We start from the raw sequence: 23,906 nt of genomic DNA on the forward strand, positions 1-23,906 counted from the left end.
TTAAAACATATTTTCCAATTTTAATTGTCACTTGTCTGAGGGAGGAGGAGTTTAGGAGTGTTGTACAGTACACTAGTAGGGAATTGGGATGAGGGTTGGAGAGTGGAGATTTAAGGAGGATTGAATACTACATTAGTGGGGAATTGGGTTGAGGGTTGGAGAATGGAGGTTTAAGGAGGATTGTACAGTACATTAGTAGGGAATTGGGATGAGGGTTGGAGAGTGGAGATTTAAGGCAGGACCATTTTTAGTGGGTAATATGTTGGCAGGAAGAGAGGTGTACAGAAAGATTAAGTAGTGTATTTGGTGAAGGGACAGTGAAGGAACAGGTACTTTGGGTGGAAGCAGAACAAGTGCTGCAACTTGAGTAAGTTAAAGAAGTTTTATCTTGACTACAAGATCACAGATAAAGTAAGGCCCTGAAATCACGAGATGCTCCTTCAGTGTATGTAGACAGAGCAAATTCCCTGCTCCTCCTAGCCCCAAAGCAGAGGTTCTGCTCCAGTTACTCCAGTTTGAGGAAGTTTCAGGCCTTCAAAAGAAACGCACAGCTATCAACTGATCTAAGTTAGGTCAAGGCTTTTGAAATGATTTTAAAGGAGATTTCCCAAGAGTCCCTTAGCACAGACAGAATGTCCCTCCTGCTTGAAATTAAATATCTAGTTACAACTATATGAAATCTCAGTGTAGCCCCATATTCCACCTTCATTGGGTGGAAATAGATGACACAACCCTTTGCAGACACAGCAATTTTGCAGTTTAAATATATGAGTTAGGAAATGGTCGGTTGATACAGGAACTGAAGACAAATGATATGCCCATTGACAAGCACAGGAATGATATTTATTTCCAAAGAACTTCAAAATTAAAACAATAATGCACTATCTGCATCATGGCATATGAGCCAATGCTCGGGCTTGGTACTAGAATTTTCTTACCTTGCTCTTACTTGCTACTTTGGTGAAGTTCTCCATCCAGGCAGTTACATCAAGCTTTACTCCAACAACTGCAATCCAATGAGAAATGTAACAATCAACATCAGTAAAGGGGAGTCAGCTGTAATTGTGTTTTTTTTCCCCCTCTTTCCACTTGGTTTATTTGTCTGCATGCCCCATTATGTTGAGAACAATGTATAACTTTTGACTGGAATTTTATCTTTTGGTGTGTTAAAATGAGAAAGCTGTGGTTAGCTATTCTTAGCATTTTATTTGCGAGCTTGAAACTTTCAAGTCAAAAAGAAAGTGATACTTGGAAATGAAGATACGAGAGCTCCATTTTGAAGTTTTACTGGCTTTTCCTTCTGGATGCAGGAGAGTCTGGAGATTGTTTACACTAGCATGCATTTTTATGAGATTTTATGACCTTTATTTGAGGAGCTGCAGTTGAATAGTGCAGAGTGTTATTTTAAAAAAGCCAGGAAGAAAATAAACTTGTGTTGTTGCATCAGGAATCCAGTGGAAAACAGAAACAGAGCAAGCCAGAAGATCTATGTGTAGATTCTGCCTGATGGTGGAGACAAGACAGATGGACAACTGCATTGAGGAAACTTATGTGTGTGATATGTTGTGTGGCACTGTGGTTCATTGGTTAGCACTGCTGTCACATAATGCCAGCGACCCAGGTTTGATTCCATTCTCAGGCAACCGTCTGTGTGGAGCTTGTACATTCTCCCTGTGTCTGCGTGGGTTTCCTTTGGGTGCTCTGGTTTCCTCCTACAGACCCAAGATCTGTGGACAATGTGGAGTAGCCATGCTAACTTGCTTACAGTGTGTAGTTTAGGTGGATTAACTATGGGTTACAGGGACATGGTAGGGGGTTTGGGTCTGGGTGGAATGCTCTTGGCAGAGTCGGTATGGGCCGAATGGGGTTGTAGGGATTCTATAATTCTATGTTTTTGCTCTGAAGTTTAAAGTGATTGAGATCTTAACTTGCAGATATTTTTTGGTGAGCTGGGAATACTTACTCGATGAAGGGAAAAGCATCTAATGACTGCACAGAAAGTCACTGAAAGAAAATGAGTAAAAACTCTTCCAGCCTGAATCTGAATAAGGAGCCTTAGGGTGAAAATAGTGGTGACTCTTTACTCAAGTTTGAGTGTTTGTGAAGATAACAGGGATTACATGTGGATGAAAACTTTTCTGTTTTCAATACAAACTTTCCAACTTTTGCCAAGTGCGCTATAGTTCATGTTTCTTGTTTAATAAGCATTTACTCTTTGTTTTGAAAGTACATTAACAGCCTCTGTGAATGTGTTTGATCACTGATCTCTATGATAAAAATCAAAGTTAGGGTGTAACAGGACAGATTCCACTTTGGGAAGTAATGTCTCCAATATTAACACCAACTGGGAACATAAAATTTCTGCCATGTATCATTCTTCAGACAAGAACTGAACCACCATCTTTGTCAACATCCTTTGAAAACAGGAAGGCCTTATTGGAACCACAAGATGAAGGAGCAAAAATATGCCAAATGGTCATTATTCACTCCACCCCAATTATTTTCATAATTCCTTACAATTCTTTTTTAAATAGTCCAATACAACAGATGGTCTTTCTGTAAGAGGAAGGCTTTATGAGACCATAAGAAAAGGGAGCAGAACATACCATTCAGCCCATTAAGTGTGTCCCACCATTCAATGAGATCAAGACTGACTGATTATCCTTAACTGCACTTTTCTGCCCTACTCCATAACCTTGATTCCCATAGTGATTAGAAATCTGTTTTTCTCAGCCTTGAATATACTCAACCACTCAGCCTCAATAGCTCTTTGTAGTAAAGAATTCCATAGACTCACCACTTTTGAGAGAAAAAATTCTTCATCTTTGTCTTCTCTGGGCAACTCCTTACTTTGAGACTGTGGTCTATGGTCACGGACTCTTCCAATGAGGAGAAACAACCTTTCCGCATCTACACTGTCAAGCTCACTAAGAATCCGGAATGTTTCAATAAGGTCTCCTCTCATTTTCTAAAACTCCAACAAGTACAAGCCTAACTTACCCAACGTCTTAGTATAGAGAATCAATCTGGCATACCTTTTCTATATTTAAAAGAGGATGCAGTTGCAATGAAGGGAGTTCAGAAGAGGTTCAATAGATTGATAACTGGAACGAGTGGATTGCCTTACGGAGAAACATTGGACAAGCTGGATTTGTTTCCATGGGAATTCGGAAGAATGAGGGGTGAACTGGTTGCAGTGTATACGATCCGACATGGATCGTGGAAAGATGTTTCCTCTTGTACGTCACCCCAGAACTAGGGGGCATTGTTCTAAAATTCGAGGTCTCTCTTTTAGGCAGGAGATGTGGGGTTGTATTTTTAAGGCAGAAGTAGCTAGATTCTTGTTCATAGAATCCCCATAGTATGAAAGCAGGCCATTTGGCCCATCGAGTCCACACTGACCCTCTGAAGGGCATCCCAACTCCGACCCTATCCCTGTAACCCTGCATTTCCCATGGCTAATCCACCCAGTCTGCAGATCCCCTTCACAGTATGGACAATTTAGCATGGCCAATCCACTGAGCCTGCACATCATTGGACTGTGAGAAGAAACTGGAGCACCTGAAGGAAACCCATGTGGACAAGGGGAGAATGTGCAAACTCCACGCAGACAGTTGCCTGAGTTCCTGGTGCTGTGGTACTTGTTCGACAAAGGAATCAAAAGTGATTGGGGTTAGATGTGAATGCAGAATTCAAGAAACAAATAGAACAGCCAAGCCATGATCGCACTGAATGAGGGAGCAATCTTGACAGGCCAAATGTTTATATACAACCTACTTCTCTTGGGGCTGATGTCGTGGAGTGGTAACATTCATACTTCTGGATCAGAAGGTCTGGGTTCAAGTCCCAACTGTCATGCAAGTGTGTCATAACATATCCAAACAGATGATTTAAATTCTTTTTATAAACAAGAGCTGATTTGGTGCAGTAGTAACATCTCTCCCTCATGACCAGAGGTCAGTGTTCAAGTCCCACCAGCCATAGAGGTGTGTCATAACATGTCTGACTAATAAATACAATCTACTTCCTACAATTAGAAAACCATGCAAATCATTCTGTTGCCCATTTGCATGCATCTGCATGCTGTAAGGAGACCTTCTATTGAGCTGACCCAGGGTACAAATGAAAATATCAGTCCATGGGTGTTTCTTACTATAAACATTTCAAATTGCTGTATGGTTTGCATTTAAAAATGTGATGCTGGAAAAGCGCAGCAGGTCAGGCAGCATCAAAGGAGAAGGAGAATCAACTTTTCGGGTATAAGTCCTTCTTCAGGAATGAGGAGGGTGTGCCAGAAGGCTAAGATAAAAGGTAGGGAGGAGGGACTTGGGGGAGGGGCGTTGGGAATGCGATAGGTGGAAGGAGGCTAAGGTGAGGGTGATAGGCCAGAGAGGGGGCGGGGGCGGAGAGGTTGGGAAGAAGATTGCAGGTCAAGAAGGCGGTGCTGAGTCTGAGGGCTGGGACTGAGAAAAGGTGGGGGGAGGGGAAATGAGGAAGCTGGAGAAACCCGCATTCATCCCCTGTGGCTGGAGGGTTCCTAGGTGGAAGATGAGTCGCTCTTCCTCCAGGCGTCGTGTTGAGGCCAAGGACCGGCATGTCCTTGGCGGAGTAGGAGGGGGAGTTAAAGTGTTCAGCCACGGGGCGGTTGGGTTGGTTGGTGCAGGTGTCCCAGTGGTGTTCTCTGAAACGTTCCGCAAGTAGGCGGCCTGTCTCCCCAATGTGTAGGAGGCCACATCGGGTGCAGCAGATGCAGTAAATGATGTGTGTGGCAGTGCAGGTGAATTTCTGATGGATGTTGAAGGATCCCTTGGGGCCTTGGAGGGAAGTGAGGGGGGAGGTGTGGGCGCATGTTTTGCATTTCTTGCGGTTGCATGGGAAGGTGCCGGGAGTGGAGGTTGGGTTGGTGGGTGTGTGGATCTGACAAGGCAGTCGTGGAGGGAGTGGTTTTTCCGGAATGCTGATAGGGGTGAGGAGGGAAATATATCCTTGGTGGTGGGGTCCATTTGGGGGTGGCGGAAATGACGAAGGATGATCCGATGTATCTGGAGGTTGGTGAGGTGGTAGGTGAGGACTAGTGGGGTTCTGACCTGGTGGTGATTGGAGGGGCGGGGTTCAAGGGTGGAGGAGCGGGAAGTGGAGGAGATGCGGTGGAGAGCATCGTCAGCCACGTCTGAGGGGAAATCGCGGTCTTTGAAGAAGGAGGCCATCTGGGTTGTTCGGTATTGGAATTGGTCCTCCTTGGAGCAGATGCGGCGAGGGCGAAGGAATTGGGAATATGGGATGGCGTTTTTACAGGGGGCAGGGTGGGAAGAATGGTAATCTAGGTAGCTGTGGGAGTCAGTCGGTTTATAGTATACGTCCGTGTTGAGTCGGTCGTCCGAGATAGAGATGGAGAGGTCTAGGAAGGGGAGGGATGAGTCTGAGACGGTCCAGGTAAATTTGAGGTCGGGGTGGAAGGTGTTGGTAAAGTGGATGAACTGTTCAACCTCCTCGTGGGAGCACGAGGCAGCGCCAATACAGTCATCAATGTAGCGGAGGAAAAGGTGGGGGGTGGTGCCAGTGTAGCTGCGGAAGATGGATTGTTCCACGTATTCAACGAAGAGGCAGGCATAGCTAGGGCTCATGTGGATGCCCATGGCTACTCGTTTGGTTTGGAGGAAGTGGGAGGATTGGAAGGAGAAGTTGTTAAGAGTGAGGACCAGTTCAGTCAGTCGAAGGAGAGTGTCAGTGGAAGGGTACTGGTTGGTTCGGCGAGAAAGGAAGAAGCAGAGGGCTTTGAGGCCTTCGTGATGGGGGATAGAGGTGTATAGGGACTGGATGTCCATGGTGAAGTATCTATCTCGGATGACCGACTCAACACGGACGTATACTATAAACCGACTGACTCCCACAGCTACCTAGATTACACTTCTTCCCCCCTGCCCCCTGTAAAAACGCCATCCCATATTCCCTATTCCTCCGCCTTCGCCGCATCTGCTCCCAGGAGGACCAATTCCAATACCGAACAACCCAGATGGCCTCCTTCTTCAAAGACCGCGATTTCCCCTCAGACGTGGCTGACGATGCTCTCCATCGCATCTCCTCCACTTCCCGCTCCACCACCCTTGAACCCCGCCCCTCCAATCACCATCAGTACAGAACCCCACTAGTCCTCACCTACCACCCCACCAACCTCCAGATACATTGGATCATCCTTCGTCATTTCCACCACCTCCAAATGGACCCCACCACCAAGGATATATTTCCCTCCTCACCCCTATCAGCATTCCGGAAAAACCACTCCCTCCACGACTGCCTTGTCAGATCCACACATCCACCAACCCAACCTCCACTCCCGGCAACTTCCCCTGCAACCGCAAGAAATGCAAAACATGCGCCCACACCTCCCCCCTCACTTCCCTCCAAGGCCCCAAGGGATCCTTCAACATCCATCAGAAATTCACCTGCACCTCCACACACATCATTTACTGCATCCGCTGCACACGATGTGGCCTCCTACACATTGGGGAGACAGGCCGCCTACTTGCGGAACGTTTCAGAGAACACCACTGGGACACCCGCACCAACCAACCCAACCACCCTGTGGCTGAACACTTTACCTCCCCCTCCCACTCCACCAAGGACATGCAGGTCCTTGGCCTCCTCCATCGCCAGACTATGGCAACACGACGCCTGGAGGAAGAGTGACTCATCTTCCACCTAGGAACCCTCCAGCCACAGGGGATGAATGCGGATTTCTCCAGCTTCCTCATTTCCCCTCCCCCCACCTTTTCTCAGTCCCAGCCCTCAGACTCAGCACCGTCTTCTTGACCTGCAATCTTCTTCCCGACCTCTCCGCCCCCGCCCCCGCCGGCCTATCACCCTCACCTTAGCCACCTTCCACCTATCGCATTCCCAACGCCCCTCCCCCAAGTCCCTCCTCCCTACCTTTTTTCTTAGCTTCTGGCACACCCTCCTCATTCCTGAAGAAGGGCTTATACCCGAAAGGTCTATTCTCCTTCTCCTTTGATGCTGCCTGACCTGCTGCGCTTTTCCAGCATCACATTTTTAAGCTCTGATCTCCAGCATCTGCAGTTCTCACTTTCTCTCAGTATGGTTTGCACTGCGTAGTCACCCTTTTGACATTGTAGGACCGAATAATTTTTCTATAATTTTGACTTGAGTAAGTGAGGAAATGAAATATATTTGACTGTGGTCAGCTCTAAACGATTTCTGCAGAGAAGAAAGCCATATGTGCAGTCCAGGAGTAAGGTTTGTGGTGTTATTGCTGTTGCATGCTTAGGCTAATGTAAACTTAGGCTCATACAGGTGAGAACGCTTAGAGATTAAAAAGGCTTTTCCTGCAAGACATGGCTGTGTTTTAAAATTGTAATTTAAAGTCGGTAAGAGCCTTGGTGTATATATTTGTGTGGTTATTTTAAACTGCAATTTGTTTTTGGGATCAACAGTGATTGTGTAGCCGCACACAGTTCTTATATTTAAAGGATATTGATAGGATGTGGAGATGATTCAGATATATCAAGTTGGATATTTGAGATGATGTTTAATCATTAGGAGAGGGCATTATGTCCTCAAGGCAGACATTCACATTGCTCATTACTGCCACTTGATCTTGGTAAAGATCTATGGAATTGGCAAGCAAGGCTAAGGTGGCTAAGCTATTAGAAAAGGGTGATCTTACAAAATGATTGGCATGTCAAAGAATGAATAAGGAAACAGTTGGAAGTGATGTCACTAAAGTGACTATTACTTTTAAAGAAACCAATCAAGAATTAGCAATAGACTATTGAGAAATCCAAGATGAACCCTTAGCTCAAGCACTAGTAAGCATTTAGTGTTAAATATGCCTTTGCACAAGGGATAGTGACTAGCAAGAGTTAATAGATTTTAGTGGTTCAAAACACAAAGAGGAAGATTGAAGAATAAGCAGACGTGATTAGCCAAAGGACCTTTTTCTGTGCTATAGCCCTCGAAGACTTTTAACTCCAGTCAACAGAACAAAACAGGGGACCAGTGCTCAGTCAACCGATGTCTTGAATGTCATCTGAAAACCACTGCTTTTATTGAATATTATTTTAATTACTTAGAGTCATAGAGTCATAGAGTCATAGAGATGAAGAGCACGGAAGCAGACCCTTCAGTCCAACCCGTCCATGCCGACCAGATATCTCAACCCAATCTAGTCCCACCTGCCAGCACCTGGCCCATATTCCTCCAAAGCCTTCCTATTCATATACCCATTCAAATGCCTCTTAAATGTTGCAATTGCACTAGCCGATACCCCAGGGAAAACAGCACAGTGGCACAGTGGTTAGCACTGCTGTCTCACAGCGCCAGAGACCTGGGTTCAATTCCCGCCTCGGAAACTGGAGTTTGCACATTCTTCCAGTGTCTGCATGGTTTTTCTCTGGGTGCTCCGGTTTCCTCCCACAGTCCAAAGATGTGCAGGTTAGGTGAATTGGCCATGCTAAATTGTCCGTAGTGTCAGGTGAAGGGGTAAATGTAGGGGAATGGGTTGCTGTTCGGAGGGTCAGTGTGGGCTTGTTGGGCCGAAGGGCCTGTTTCCACACTAAGTAATCTAATCTAGCCTTCACCACTCCTCTGGCAGCTCCTTCCATACACGTACCACACTCTGCACGAAAAAGTTGCCCCTTAGGTCTCTTTTATATCTTTCCTCTCTCACCCTAAACCTATGCCCTCTAGTTCTGGACTCCAAGGAAAAGACTTTGTCTATTTATCCTATCCATGCCCCTCATGATTTTGTAAACCTCTACTACTCCCCCCTCTGCCTCCAATACTCCAGGGAAAACAGCCCTAGCCTATTCAACCTCTCCCTATAGCTCAAATTCTCCAACCCTGGCAACATCCTTGTAAATCTTTTCTGAACCTTTCCAAGTTTCACAACATCTTTCCAATAGAAAGGAGACCAGAATTGCACACAATATTCCAACAGTGGCCCAAACAATGTCCTGTACAGCTGCAACATAACCTCCCAACTCTTGTACTCAATACTCTGACCAATAAAGGAAAGCATACCAAATGCCTTCTTCACTATCCTACCTACCTGTGACTCCACTTTCAAGGAGCTATGAACCTACACTCCAAGATCTTTTTGTTCAGCAATACTCCAGAGGACCTTACCATTAAATGTGTAAGTCCTGTTAAGATTTGCTTTCCCAAAATGAAAGACCTCACAATTATCTAAATTAAACTCCATCTGCCACTTCTCAGCCCATTGCCCCATCTGATCAAGATCCCATTATAATCTGAGGTAACCTTCTTCACTGTCCACTACACCTCCAATTTTGGTGTCATCTGCAAACTTACTAACGGTATCTCTTATGCTTCTTATTATAAACTTATTAACGTCTATAAACATGTGGAATATGTACTGTAATTAATCAGAACTAATAAAATTTTAGATTGACTCTCTTAAACTCAATCTATAATTGTAATTGATTTAGGTCTGACAATTAAAAGTTGAAGTTCACCCCAAAATCTTCTCACAAACTTATTGTGCCAGACAATATTAAAGGGTAAAAAAGAACACAACTAAGTAATGAGATGTTCACTTCCAAAACTGGGTACCATACTATTTTCCAAGGCTCTTGTGAAGGTCTCAGATGTTACATAAACAATGTGTTAATACGCAGTGAGAAAAATAATAACTGAAATCATCAACCCACCTGCAGGTTTCAGAAGTTTGCCATCAATTTTAATTTCAACAGCTTTGCTCACCATAATACCAGACTCTGCGCTGCTCTGTATTCCATCCCATGTTTCTGAAACAAAAATAAAAGGAAAACAGTTACCATTCCCATAACCATCATAATGACCGACAGCCATGTGGTGATGCTGTGTGATTTTATTCTGTGAGCGCTGTGTTCCATCAAGTGCAAAATACCATTTTAGTGCCCAGATGCTAACTGAACAGTAAAATATCAAGAGCGGCCGATATTACAGAACAGGCTAAAATACTTTTGCAAAGACACAAACAGCTTTGGGGAAATACCACAGCTGTAGGAAATCATTGACAGGCTGAAATTTAATTTTGGAATTTTATTTCGGAACTGCTCACTTTCTGTGTTTGCTTGGTGGAGAACAGAAAGAACAACACCAGCCCTTCCTCAGACTGAAATACTTACCTGCTGCTGCTGCTTAAAAACACCTGATCATACATCATTCATCTTACTAAGCATGTGGTCAGCAATTTTGTTCAACAGTTACTGACAGCAATTGACATGACCAAAATTAACATGGGACAACATTCTGTATCTGATCCATTCAGGTTTTATTAGGGTGCATATTGCTCTTTGTCCAAACTCAAGAAGGATTATTTTCCAGGAGAACAAAGGGCAATGATCTATCATACCAAATCTCTAACCCTACTACATTGCTGGGTTTCCAAGGGCTCTCCGCAGTTGATGGTTTGAGGTTGGAGTGAACGCAGGTCCTGTGTTTGATGAGACACTAGGGGAACACTCAGCTTTGCACTTTGTTGGGTCACTCAATTTACAGAGAGAGGGCTTTGTGAAGACACACCAGGGCTGGTAGCATTGTGGTAATGCTTTTGGACTAGTGATCCAGAGGCCTGAACTATTTATTCAGAGACCCGAGTTCAAAAATCCTACTACAGCAGTTGGAGAATTCAAAATCCAGTTTAAAATGCTTATATCAGTATACATGACTAAACGTCACAAAAATAAAGCTTCATTTAGAGACACTATCCTGCCACCCTTACTGGGGTATAGATTAGAGTGGTGCTGGGAAAGCACAGCAGGTCAGGCAACATCTGAGGAGCAGGAAAAATCAACATTTCGGGCAAAAGCCCTTCATCAGGAATGAAGGCAGGGAGCTCCGGGCTGGAGAGATAAATGGGAGGGGGGTGGATTGGGGAGAAGGTAGCCAAGAGTACAATAGGTGGATGCGGGTGGGAATGAAGGTGATAGGTCAGAGAGGAGGGTGAAGTGGATAGGTGGGAAGAAAGATTGGCAGGTAGGACAGGTCATGAGGATGGTGCTGAGTTGGAAGATTGGAACTGGGGTAAGGTGGTGGTGGTGGGGGGGGGAGGGGAAATGAGGAAAATGGTGAAGTCCACATTGATGCCCTGGAGTTGAAGTGTTCCGAGGCGGAAGATGAGGTGTGCTTCCTCCAGGCATCAGATGGTGAGGGAGTGGCACCGCGCTTTAGGGAACATCTCTGGGACACCTGCACCAATCAACCCCACCGCCCCGTGGCCCAACATTTCAACTCCCCCTCCCACTCTGCTGAAGACATGCAGGTCCTTGGCCTCCTCCACCGCCACTCCCTCACCACCCGACGCCTGGAGGAAGAACGCCTCATCTTCCATCTCGGAACACTTCAACCCCAGGGCATCAATGTGGACTTCACCAGTTTCCACATTTCACCTCCCCCTACCTTACCCCAGTTCCAAACTTCCAGCTCAGCACCATCCTCATGACCTGTCCTACCTGCCAACCTTCCTTCCCACTTATCCGCTCGACCCTCCTCTCTGACCTATCACCTTCATCCCCATCTCCACCCACCTATTGTATTCTTGGCTATCTTCTCCCCAGCCCCAGCCCCACCCCACCCCTCCCAATTATCTCTCCACCCCAGAGGTTCCCTGATGAATGGCGTTTGCCTGAACGTCAATTTTCTTGCTCCTCTGAAGCTGCCTGACCTGCTGTGCTTTTCCAGCACCGCTCTAATCTAGATTCTGATTTCCAGCATCTGCAATACCCACTTCTGCCACCCTTACTCGGTCTGGTTTTCACAGCGATGTGGTTAACCATTCTCTTAAATAGCCGAGCAAGCTACTCAACAATGGAATGGGACCTAAATAATTACCAGTGACAACCTCACCTCAAAGAGTTAAAGAATAAACAATGCCTTGCAGCTTGTATCTATAGACTTCAGAAGGCTTCTCAAGCTGTGATCAGTCCTCCTGTATCTTGCCATTTTCTGCAAGGTTCAGTTTGATTTGGAATTTGCTTGCACCAAGACTCATTGTTGCGCCTCGGTTGGTGGCCTTGAAGAATATTGAATCTATACCCTTTCCCCAAATCAGTCTCATCCTTCACTTGCTAGTACTACCTTTCATTGTTGAATATGACAGGTGCCAGAAACTTTCCAGAGCCAATGCCAAGTGGCCATATTACAAATGTGAACTGGGCGATGAACGTCAGTCAATTACTTAACTGGGAAATGCATCCAAACTGAGCCTAATGTGTATTCACCCAGTTACTGTTGAGCCAGGATCAATGCATAGTAATTAAGGATAACTATCTTCCATTTTATTCATTCTCAAAATGTGGGCATCTCTGGGAAGGTCTGCTCTGAATGGCTAGGAAATCAGGATGCACTGCATTCAGGTTTGAACCCTAGGAAAGAACTGAGATAAATGAAAGCACCATCATTATCCAGCTGCAGGAAATTTGTTAATGCTTCATAGAATCCCTACAGTGTGGAAACAGGCCCTTCAGCCCAAAACATCCACACTGACCCTCCAAAGAGTAACTCACCCAGATCCATTCGCCTATCTTTATCGCCTGATTAATGCACCCAACCTACACATCCCTGTACACTGTGGACAATTTTGTATAGCGTATTCACCGATCCTGCACTTCTTTGGATTGTGGGAGGAAACCCGAGCAAACGCTGGGAGAAGGTGCAAACCTAACACAGACAGTTACTCGAGGCTGGAATCGAACCCAGGTCCCTGGTGCTGTGAGACAGCACTGAGCCACCATGCCACCCACGAAATAGGTTGATCTGGCTTCAGTACACATGGCCGAGTTGTAGTGCATATTGGCAGAGAGAGAAGCTTAATTATCAGCAGGTAATAGTGCTATTCAAAAAGGAGTTCAAACCAAAAATGCAGGGTTGCAGGCAGGTGAAAGATTTTAAATGATCAACGGGTTTATCTATAGGAATCTTGATTAGAGTTTAAGTACATAGATGGCAAATTCGGAAGGTTGAGGGATTGAATGACAGTGCATGCATTGAACACATAATATAAACAAACACTTTACTATAATACTGATGGGTTGAGTTATTGTTATAGCTTCTGCATTTTGGTTCAAATGTTAAACTTGAGGTCATTCTCAAGTGTCAGATGGATACAAAAATGTTTAACACATGGTCAAGGAACCACTTAGCCAACATCATTCTTCTATCAATCCTTTTAAAGCTGATCAGCTGGTTACTAATCTCATTCCTTCTTTTCAGAAGTTTATGCAAATTGAAGTGTCTATTCCCATACAGAATAACAGTGACCTCTTCACATGTTAGTGGTTATTGCTGCTGCACTTCAGGATGGTTTAGGATTATTCAAAAACAAGCCTGCTCTGTTTTAGGAACACTATTATGCTTCTAGTTCTTGAAAAACAACTAAACTATTGAATTACATTGAAATTAAAACAGGGAAACATTCCTTTTTATTCAACAAAGCCTCATTAGCACTAATGCTCCATAAGAACTGTGCTCCTAATCCCATGCATCTGCTCTATTCCCATATCCATTTACCTCCAGCCTGAGGGCTCGGTTTTAACTCTATGTAAATTAGAGTTTTGTGGGCATTAAAATCTTGCTCTGGTCTCAATCACTAACGTTTACTGTGCATTCTGTAGTTTTACAACCAATCACATTTATTACTGGGAGAATCAGATTGTGTAGAACAAATATCTTTTTAGAGTCTTTCACCATTTAAGAAATAGTCTTTAAGAATAGGCCTTTTGATTCCTTCTCCCAAGCTTTCTTACATTAAAATACAACTGTCAGGTTTCTGCCTACTGGCTTAACCTATCTATATCCCCTCGTAGATTACTAATGTCCTCATCATAACCTGCTCTCCTACTTGTTTCTGTATCGCCAGCAAACATGGATAAATTACACTCTGCCCAATGCTCCAAGGCTTTAATATAGATAATAAATAATTGAGACCCTATTGACTCTTATGGCACTCCACAGGTTACATCTTTCCAACATGAAAAAGATACATTAATCCTGACTCTTTATCTGCTGTGTGCTGACCAATCCTCAGTCCATGCTAATAAATGAGCTCCTATCTTGTGCAATAATCTTTTATGTAGCATCTCATTGAATGCCTTCTAGAAACCCAAAAACACTATATCTATGACTTCCTCTTTACCAACTCTGCTTGCAATCCCCTCAAAGAACTCACGTAAGATTGAAATATATGATTTCCCCTTTACAAAACCATGCTGACTCTACTTGAGTGCATTAAGCTTTTCTAAATGTCCTGCTATTTCTTCCATAATCATAGAACATAGAACAATACAGCACAGAACAGGCCCTTCGGCCCACGATGTTGTGCCGAACATTTGTCCTAGCTTAAGCACCCATCCATGTACCTATCCAATTGCCGCTTAAAGGTCGCCAATGATTCTGACTCTGTCACTCCCACAGGCAGCACATTCCATGCCCCCACCACTCTCTGGGTAAAGAACCTACCCCTGACATCCCCCCTATACCTTCCACCCTTCACCTTAAATTTATGACCCCTTGTAACACTCTGTTGTACCTGGGGAAAAAGTTTCTGACTGTCTACTCTATCTATCCCTCTGATCATCTTATAAACCTCTATCAAGTCACCCCTCATCCTTCGCCGTTCCAATGAGAAAAGGCCTAGCACTCTCAACCTATCCTCGTACGACCTATTCTCCATTCCAGGCAACATCCTGGTAAATCTTCTCTGCACCCTCTCCAAAGCTTCCACATCTTTCCTAAATTGAGGCGACCAGAACTGCACACAATAATGGATTCTAACATTTACCCAATAACTGATATTAAGCGATCAGCCTATAGTCTGCTGCTTTCTGTCTCCCTTCATTCTTGTACAGAGGTATCATATCAGCATTTTTCAAATCTGTTGGAACCCTCCCAGAGTCTAAAGAGTCTGAACTATTTTGAACAATGTCTCCGTTATCTCTCTAAACACTTCCTTTAAGACCCTTGAATCCAGTCCATCAGGTCCTGGCAACCTGTTTGCCTTCAGACCTGTTAAGTTTAGCAAATACTTTGTCCTTCATGACAGGGACTTTTTTTTTAGATTAGATTACTTACAGTGTGGAAACAGGCCCTTCGGTCCAACAAATCCACACCGACCCTCCGAAGAGCAACCCACCCAGACCCATTCCCCTACATTTACCCCTTCACCTAACACTACGGGCAATTTAGCATGGCCAATTCACCTAACCTGCACATTTTTGGACCGTGGGAGAAAACCGGAGCACCCGGAGGAAACCCACGCATACACGGGGAGAATGTGCAAACTCCACCTCCACACAGACAGTTGCCTGAGGCGGGAATTGAACCCAGGTCTCTGGCGCTGTGAGGCAGCAGTGCTAACCACTGTGCCACCGTGCCGCCCTCTTACAAGAAGTTTCCTCCCACTAGCACCTTACTTACCTGTTACTTTTGGGACATTTATAATATCCTTCTCTGTGAAGACTGACAAACTACTGATTTAAATTACTTTTTCCCTGTTCTCCGTGACTAATTCCCCAGTTACATCCTTTAGGAGACTGGCTCAGTCAACCCTGACTACTATTGTGGGAAGTCAGACAGGGTCAATGTAAGGCAAGAAAAATTGCCGGAATATAGAATTGCTGTGGTCAAGAGGAGTGCGGAACATTTCCCAACATTTCCTCTCAGGTGCGTGACATTACAAAAACTCGAAAGTCCCCACACTGTTCAACCACGATCTGCCCCTTTAAATCATCACGAGTAGCTGCACAGAAAAAGTTAAAAGGACAAGACTTAAAGAAATTCCTTGTGTACGTGAAACAGAAATGTTGCAGCTCAGCTTGCACTGTTCTACAGCCCCCAGTTGACAGTCAGTCTATCCCTGAGCATTTATAGTCAGAGAATCATAGAGATGTACAACATGGAAACAGACCCTTTAGTCCAACTCGTCCATGTCAACCAGATATCTTAAATTAATCTAGTCCCATTTGCCAGTACTCGGCATATATCCCTCAAAACCCTTCCTATTACTTTATGTTGGGATGTGTTCCATTTGTCCCTGGCTCCCACATTAATTTCCACTCCTGCTCACATCCCTAACAGCATTCGCATCAGCTTCGGACAGAAGTCAGATTTGGAAAATGTAAATAAGTTGTTAAAATCAACAATTTCTGTCACTGATATAGATTCCCTAATGAATAAAGCACGCTGAACCTACTGTTGATATATGGTGCAGTGAAGACGTAAATATTGTTGTTTAGGCTCCTTTTGTAGTAACTTGCTTCATATGTCTCTGGGTTTTCTGTCCATTCTTCTGCAGCACTAAAAATGAAATCATATTTGAGAAATGGAGAATCTGCTTTTTACATTTAAATATGGTCAACAGCAACATCATAAAAATGTTCGACAAAGGTTATGAAAGGCATATAGAAAAGTGCTAGTAAAATATAGTTTTTAATTTAACTGCAGTTCAAATGCCCTCAAATTCTCATCACTGGGTTAAACCATTTTCTTTCTTTATTCGTTTTTGGAATATGGCCTTTGCTAGTTGAGCCAGCATTTGTTACCATCTTGGATTGCTCAAGAAGATAGTGGTGAGCCACTTTCTTAAACAACTTATGTTTCTCTGGTGTAGGTATAACCACAGCGCTAAAGGCTGGGGAGGGGGGAAGAGGGGTGCACTTCCAGGATTTTGCCTCAAGTTGTTCTCGTACAATCTATAGATGGTAGGCAGTGAAGTCACTATGTGCCAGTAGTGGACAGACTGAATGTTGAAGCGGTGGATTGGGTCCCAATCAAGCAGACCACTTTGCCCTGGATGATGTGGAGTTTCATAAGTGCTGTTGGAGCTACTGAGAGTCATCCAGCACGGTAACAGACCCTTCAGTCTAACTTGGCCATGCCGAACAATTTGCCTGTGTTTTGCTCATACCCCTCTAAACCCTTCCTGTTCACATATGTGTCCAAATGTCTTTTAAATGTTGCAACTGCACCTGCATCTATCAATTCGTCTGGCAGTTCATTCTATACATGAACCATACTTTGTGAAAAATTTGCCCCTCAGACTCCCTTTAAATCTTTCTCCTCTCACCTTAAAATTATACCATCTATAGTTTTGAACTCTCCCACCCTGTGGAAAAATCCTTGGCTATTCACGTTATCCATACCCCTCATGATTTTATAAACCTCTATAAGATCACCACACAACCTCCTGCATTCCAGTGAAAAAAGTCCCAGCCTATCCAGCCTCTCCTTATAACTCAAGCCCTCCAGTCTTGACAACATCCTGTTAAATCTTTTCTGAACCCTCTCTAATTTAATGATATCCTTCATATAGCAGGGCGACCAGAACTGTACACAGTATTCCAAAAGTGGCCTCACCAATGTCCTGAACAGCCACAACATGACATCCCAAATCTTATAAACAATATACCCCTCGACTTTCATCCAGACAAATGAAAAATATTTCTTTGCACCTTGACATGTGCCTTGCAGATAATGGACTGGCTTCAAAGAACCAGGAGGTGAGATACCCAGAACTCCCAGTCTCTGACCTGCTCCTGCAGCCATAATATTGATGTGGCTGGTCCAGTTAAGTGTCTTATCAATAGTAGCTCTCCAGGATGTTGATAATGAAGAATTTTATGATGGTAATACCAATAAATATTAAAGGGAAATTATTAGTTTCTCTCCTGTTGGAGATGATAATTTTTTGGAATTTGTTTGGCATGAATTTTATTTGCCACTTAACATCCCATGCCTGAATGTTGTTCAGGTCTTGCTGCATGCATGCACTGATTGTTTCAGGTTCTGAGGTGCTGTCGATGATTCTGAACATTGTGGAGTCATCACTTCTGGCCTTAGGGTTCGGACAGTGCCAAGCAGCTGAGGATGTCTGGCTGAGGTCATGACTGGAACCAATAGCAAACCCCTTCGAATGAAATGATTGGCCTCCAGCAATAAGAATCATTTTTCTTTGAGCTAGCAATAACTGCAACCAGCAGATTTATAACCCTCGTTTGCATTGACTTCATTTTTGCTCGGGTTCCTTGAGAACTATAAGCATCTGCTATATCCATTAAACTGATCAATCAGCAATATCTTTGAATTTTAGGCAAGCAACCAAGATTCCAATCAGACACTGAGCCTTCACTAATGGAATTGCTGGAGGGCAGCTGAAAATGGAACATAACTCATTTCTTTCCAGATTTGCCCCTTGTAAGAATCTCAGCGATTTTCTGAAGGAAGCGAATAACAAAGGCAAACTGTTCTTCTACATCCACACAGTATTGACCTGACTGGTTTCCTAGACAACTTTTCAAGTTTTACCCAGTACAAACCTTCTAAGGCCACACATATATTCTTGCCAGCTAAAAATGTTTGAAAAAAGTCCAGTTGAAGGCACAGGGCCATCCTTGTAAGTGATCCCAGAAGTAATCAAGTACATTCAAACTTGAGGCCTACTTGCATCAGAAGGAATGGAAGAAATGAGGTTTTATCTTCTTCTTCATCCTGGCACCACTCTGTCATTCCTATTGGTGGATCAAACAATGCATTGTTTTAAGTATAGTCTGCCAACCTTGAGTTTGGCAATGGCCAAATTCCTGGGGCTTGGGACCAGATCCTAGGCCTTCTTACTTTGACTCTGTTTGTTACATTTCACCCTTAATAAACTTTGAGTCAAAATTGTCTCCATTGTCAGAACATGTATATTTAGACTGAACCAGAGGGAGGCATTGTCTTTGTATCAACATTCTATTGATGACATGACTAAAAGGGGATGTATGTAAGCCTAAGATGAAAAGCTTAAACATGTCTCAAATTCCCTTCTGCCTACAATTTGACCGAGATATGATGTGAACATAAGGAAAGATCAGCATCACATCAAAGCGAAATATAGACAACAACAAAAGAGAACAACGTGACAAAAACACAAAAGATAAAAGGGTTAATGTGTTTGTTTTCAGTTTTGCATAGTGCAATAACCTTCAGTAGGGTCCTGAATGCCAGACATTATGGAGTGTGCAATGCTAGAAAATCCAAAAATGAAAATAATAGGTTACAATTTCAACCATACACACAATGCAATCATATTTTGGTAAACGATTTCTTCAGATTTTAGTTTCTTAATTTCAAATTCACGATTAACTAACAGGCATGCACACTGCCTCCTGCTATTCCAGAAGCAGTTGACTATTTAGCAAACCTATTTGTATGTGTCACTATGTCCAGTTGTTCGCAGTGTATTTCTTTATCAGATTCATTTGTAAATAAATTAGAATACAATGTGAGGTATGTTGGTTCAACATGCTGTAGCAAGACAACCTAATCATCATTTATTTTGTAACTTATTTGTGGTATTGCCTAGCAATCACTATTCATAAATTACTGAGAAAGTTTATAATGGATGTTATTCTAGTGGCGAGGACTTGAAACATATCAAGAAGAGAAGGTGGGTTAAGGTTAAAATCATGAGGATCAGCTTCCTGATTCAAACTCACCTTCAAGCTGTTTTGAATTTGATAGAGTGCAGGTGACCAGCCTGCACCAAGGAATGGGCTGGTAAATTAGATATGATTTTGCGAGCTTCATTGTTATTTCCATTTTCAAAGTTAACTGTGTTCACCTCGGGTTTCCTGAATCTTGTGATCAACAAAGTGAGGGCCTGGTGGATCCAGGTAGCTGGTTCCAGGTTGTGAGGACAGAGCCACAAGATGAGGTATATCCTGGAGGAGATCATTGAACCAAGAAGCAAGTGCGGACCATGTAAATGAGGACAGATTGAGGGGGGAAAGGCAGATCCACATGGTGAGGGTACATTCACGAGTGGAGGGTAAATCCAAGAAATGAGGCATTTTCCACCATCCATCTGGATCCAGACATCTATCAGAATAACCCATGTGGGTGGACAGCATCCAATCTCCCACATATTTCAAAAACCTGATCATTAACTCAGAGTCAAAGTTTCTCATTTTCCTTCCCGGCTTATAGGCTTCCTCAACTACCCTCCATAATCTGGACTCACTCCCATCCTCACTGCCCGTATATTTAACCCACTTCTCCACAGCTCGTCCACTCTCACCACAGGATAAATCTCAGATCCTCAATGACTTGTAATTAGCTGCAATGAATGAACAACTGACACAAGGACATGCATCCTTCATTTCAAAAGTCCTACCTTTTGGGATAAATCCTTGTAATTCCTCCATCAGTCGCTACGAATCTTGCAAGAACTCCGGCCCTGTTTTACAAAGAAAAATTTAATGACTTGAGTAGAATCACAGAATCCTCTCACATGCACTATCAGTCTTACTTGACGTGAAAATGCAAACTTGTTTTGGCACTGTGTGGAGCCTCATTCCTGTTTGTAAAGGAAGACCAGACTTCATGAATGTTGATATGGCATCAAATTATCTTTCAAGGGGACCAATATATATCCCTCACCCTTTTCCACATCTTGCAGTGAAATTCCCCAAAATATCTTAAAGGCACAGAGATCCATAATGGTGCCAGGAGCACATGCCTTGTGTTCAGGGGTAGGGCCAGGGTAGAGGACAGGCAAGTCACTGGAGCACCCTATGGTATGGACCTGGCAAATTCCAAAAGCTGACTGGTAATTTGTATCAGCAGTTTCCCTAAGCAGTCAATCTCTTTATGACAGGCTGCTTTGAGGAAAACTGATTTCTAAAAGCTAACTGCTAAAACAACAGTTACCAAGGACAAATCAGTGTCCATTGCAACCAGTGTTACCGAGGCATAAATGGTGGGAGATGTGTTCAACTTCAAACCACTCACTCATATTTAATTGAGCGGGGGATGGACTATTATGGCAGGTTTAACTTTAATTTTGATTTGATTTATTATTGTCATGTGTACCAAGGTACAGTGAAAAGTATTGTTTTGCATGATAACCAGACAAATCAGACCCTACATAAGTTCGTCAGGGTAATATAGGTACACAATCTTTTATCCAAAATTCCAAAATCTGAAAAGCTCCGAAATCTGACATTTTTTGTGGAGTGTGGAGCATCATTTTGGCGTGCGACCAGGTAAGCCAACTCCACACCCACTCAGCCCGCACTGGCAGGCGTCAAGTGTGTCTCAGTGCTCGTACTATCCACATGTGCTTCTGCTGTTAGCTTTTTTCTCATTTCACTGTGAAAATGTCATTTATTCCGAAATCCAAAACATTCCAAATTCCAAAAAACAACTGTCCCCCCCACCCCCCACCCCCAGGATTTTGGATAAAGGATTGCACAGTCCAAAGATGTGCAGGTCAGGTGAATTGGCCGTGCTAAATTGCCCGTAGTGTTAGGTAAGGGGTAAATGTAGGGGAATGGGTAGGTTGCGCTTCGGCGGGGTCGGTGTGGACTTGTTGGGCCAAAGGGCCTGTTTCCACACTGTAATCTAATCTAATCTAATCTAATCTAATCTAATCTAATCTAATCTAATCTAATCATATGATAGAATGGCACACAGATTACAGTGTTACAGCTATAGAGAAGGTGCAGAGACAGATCAACTCTAATATAGGAGAGGTCCATTCATAAGCCTAATAACAACGGAGAGGAAGCTGTTCTTGAATCTGTTGACCCGAGTTTTCAAACATTTGTATCTTCTGCCCAATGGAAGAGGGTGGAGGTCAGGATAATCAGGGTTGGCGAGGTCTTTCTCCTGAGGCAGCAGGAAGTGTAGACAAAGTCAATGAAAGGAAGGTTGCTTTCCATGATGGACTGGGTTGCATTCACAACTCTGTAATTTCTTCCCAACACCATGATAAAAAAATACTAAATTTGTGGGGTTCCATGAGGGTTACAATGGTTTGCTTTTGAAATTTGGTGTCAGAGATAGGTTTCTTGTGAAACACTTCCAGATTTTGAATAAATAGCCTGTTACTTGGTAAACACACAGAGCAAATAAAAATATTTGCGTGGCAACTGGATTTCTTTAACCAAACATTTTACAATGATGAAAATTCAACTAAAAGGAATAATGTTAGGTATGGCTCTTTAAGGAAAACAGCTGATGTACATTAGAATTGATCTGTTTTGACATTGTGCTGTTCCACTATAGTAAAGACATAGTTCAGCTCGCAAGCATCCTGAACAGAACATGCACAATAATAGCTAGACTGAATACTGTGCTGTGTATTTAGCAAAACTAATATGTCAAAGCACATTGTTTGTCAATATTTTCCATTTTAAATTCTTATATTACATTTATAACAGAACTGTCTTATCATATTGTGAATATGAAGTCCCTTCCCAGAGGACACAATGCACCGATGTGGTTATAATGGGCCAAGTGAGATGGATAGTTTTCACAATTAATGGGGATGCATCAATGCACAGTGGAAATACAAAAGCAAGGATGGAATTTATGACTGATAAAATTGAGCATCTTATTGCAATCACCCAATAATCTTGTTTGTTCCTCTCCCTTTTATTTGTCCGCTGCACGTTGTTCCCCTTGAAGCTTCCTGCCTATTCTCTGTTACTCTTTTCCCCTTTCCCTCTTACCATTGTAGCCTTCTTCATGTAAGTTGCTATGTGTCTTTCTGACACAAGATTTCTTCACTCGTTTACTCAATTAGCAACTTATACCTTTGATAAAGGGCAAGCTGTACAACAAAAACAGAAGACAATATGCCAAAGGTGGGTTTAGAGAAAGACAGCGACAATACTGGACAGAAGGACACTGCCCATTCTACTGTGCCAGTCAAAAAGGAATTATCCAGCCTAGTCCTAATTTCCAAATTTCTCAGGAGATTAAGCAAGTAGATAACAAAGGCTATGACAGGAAGAAAGAGAGGCACCTTTCAGATCAACCCAGGTAACAGATTAAGGTTGAAAGTATGATCTGAGAGGGAGAAAGGTGGAGGAAGAGGATGATCAGGAAGGGACACAGAATAAAGGAGAGTCGATCAATGCTGCCCCATTGTGACCCTATGTCAAGGCTTGAAAATTCAGGAGGATAGGGAAGCAAGAGTCTGTTAGGACAGGAGGTTAGCTAATATAATTCAGACAGAACTCCTGGCAGCCATTGGTACCTCAGAACTCAGGACCCCAAGGTTTTAGTTCAGGACCCCACTTGGAGATCCCAACCGGCACTTTGGAAACCACTGGAATTCAACCAATCATACGATAGATGGAATGGATAAAATGCAAGTAGTTCAGGTTTAATTGAGCGGGGGATGAACCATCATGGCAGGTTTAACTTTAATTTATGATGTTAAATGTTAAACGTGAATCAATATTAAGTTTTGAAGAAGTGCTGTGTGTTTTGTGCAGATGAGTCAGGGCCCTATATGGCAAAAGTGAGTACTACAGATTCCGGAGACTAGAGTCGAGAGTGTGCTGGAAAAGCACAGCAGGTCAGGCAGCATCGGAGCAGCATGAAAACCAATGTTTCGGGCAAAAGCACTTCATCAGGAATGAAGCTGGGAGCCTCGGGAGTGGAGAAATAAACGGGAGGGGGTGTGGGGCTGGGGGGAAGGCAGCTGAGAATGCAGTAAGTGGATGGAGGTAGGAGTAAAGGTGATAGGTCAGAGTGGAGAGTAGAGCGGATAGGTGGGAAGGAAGATGGACAGATAGGACAGGCCATGAGGAGGGTGCTGAGCTGGAAGTTTGGAACTGGTGTAAGGTGGGGGGTGGGGAGGGGAAATAAGGAAACTGGTGAAATCCACATTGAAGCCATGGGGTTGGAGGGCCCTAAGATGGAAGATGAGGTGTTTTTCCTCCAGGCAGCAAGTGGTAAGGGAGTGGCAATGGAGTAGGCCCAGGACCTGCATGTGCTCGGCAGACTGGGAGTGTTCAGCCACGGGACGGTAGGGTTGGTTGGTGTGAGTGTCCCAGAGATGTTCTCTGAAGCGCTCTGTGAATCGGCATTCTGTGTCCCCAATGTACAGGAAATCACAT

At 43.6% G+C, this 23,906-nt stretch overlaps 1 protein-coding gene across 8 annotated transcripts in view; it reads right to left on the reverse strand.

The window, feature by feature from the left end:
• The window catches only part of cacna2d1 (calcium voltage-gated channel auxiliary subunit alpha2delta 1), a 692,512-nt gene that overhangs the window by 33,429 nt on the left and 635,177 nt on the right, over positions 1–23,906 (reverse strand). For all 8 annotated transcript variants that reach the window (XM_087999530.1, XM_043713764.2, XM_043713767.2 and 5 more), the window contains 4 exons: positions 20,168–20,230; positions 16,208–16,311; positions 9,687–9,782; positions 939–1,006 (listed from right to left, as the gene is read on the reverse strand). In XM_087999530.1, coding sequence (XP_087855656.1) covers positions 939–1,006; positions 9,687–9,782; positions 16,208–16,311; positions 20,168–20,230 — 331 coding nt within the window. The remainder of the gene's footprint in view (positions 1–938; positions 1,007–9,686; positions 9,783–16,207; positions 16,312–20,167; positions 20,231–23,906) is intronic.

Source organism: Chiloscyllium plagiosum, unplaced genomic scaffold (genome assembly GCF_037043375.1).
Source record: "Chiloscyllium plagiosum isolate Xiang-an unplaced genomic scaffold, Cpla_swu_hap1 HiC_scaffold_23, whole genome shotgun sequence".
In the NCBI taxonomy this organism is placed as follows: Eukaryota; Metazoa; Chordata; class Chondrichthyes; order Orectolobiformes; family Hemiscylliidae; genus Chiloscyllium; species Chiloscyllium plagiosum.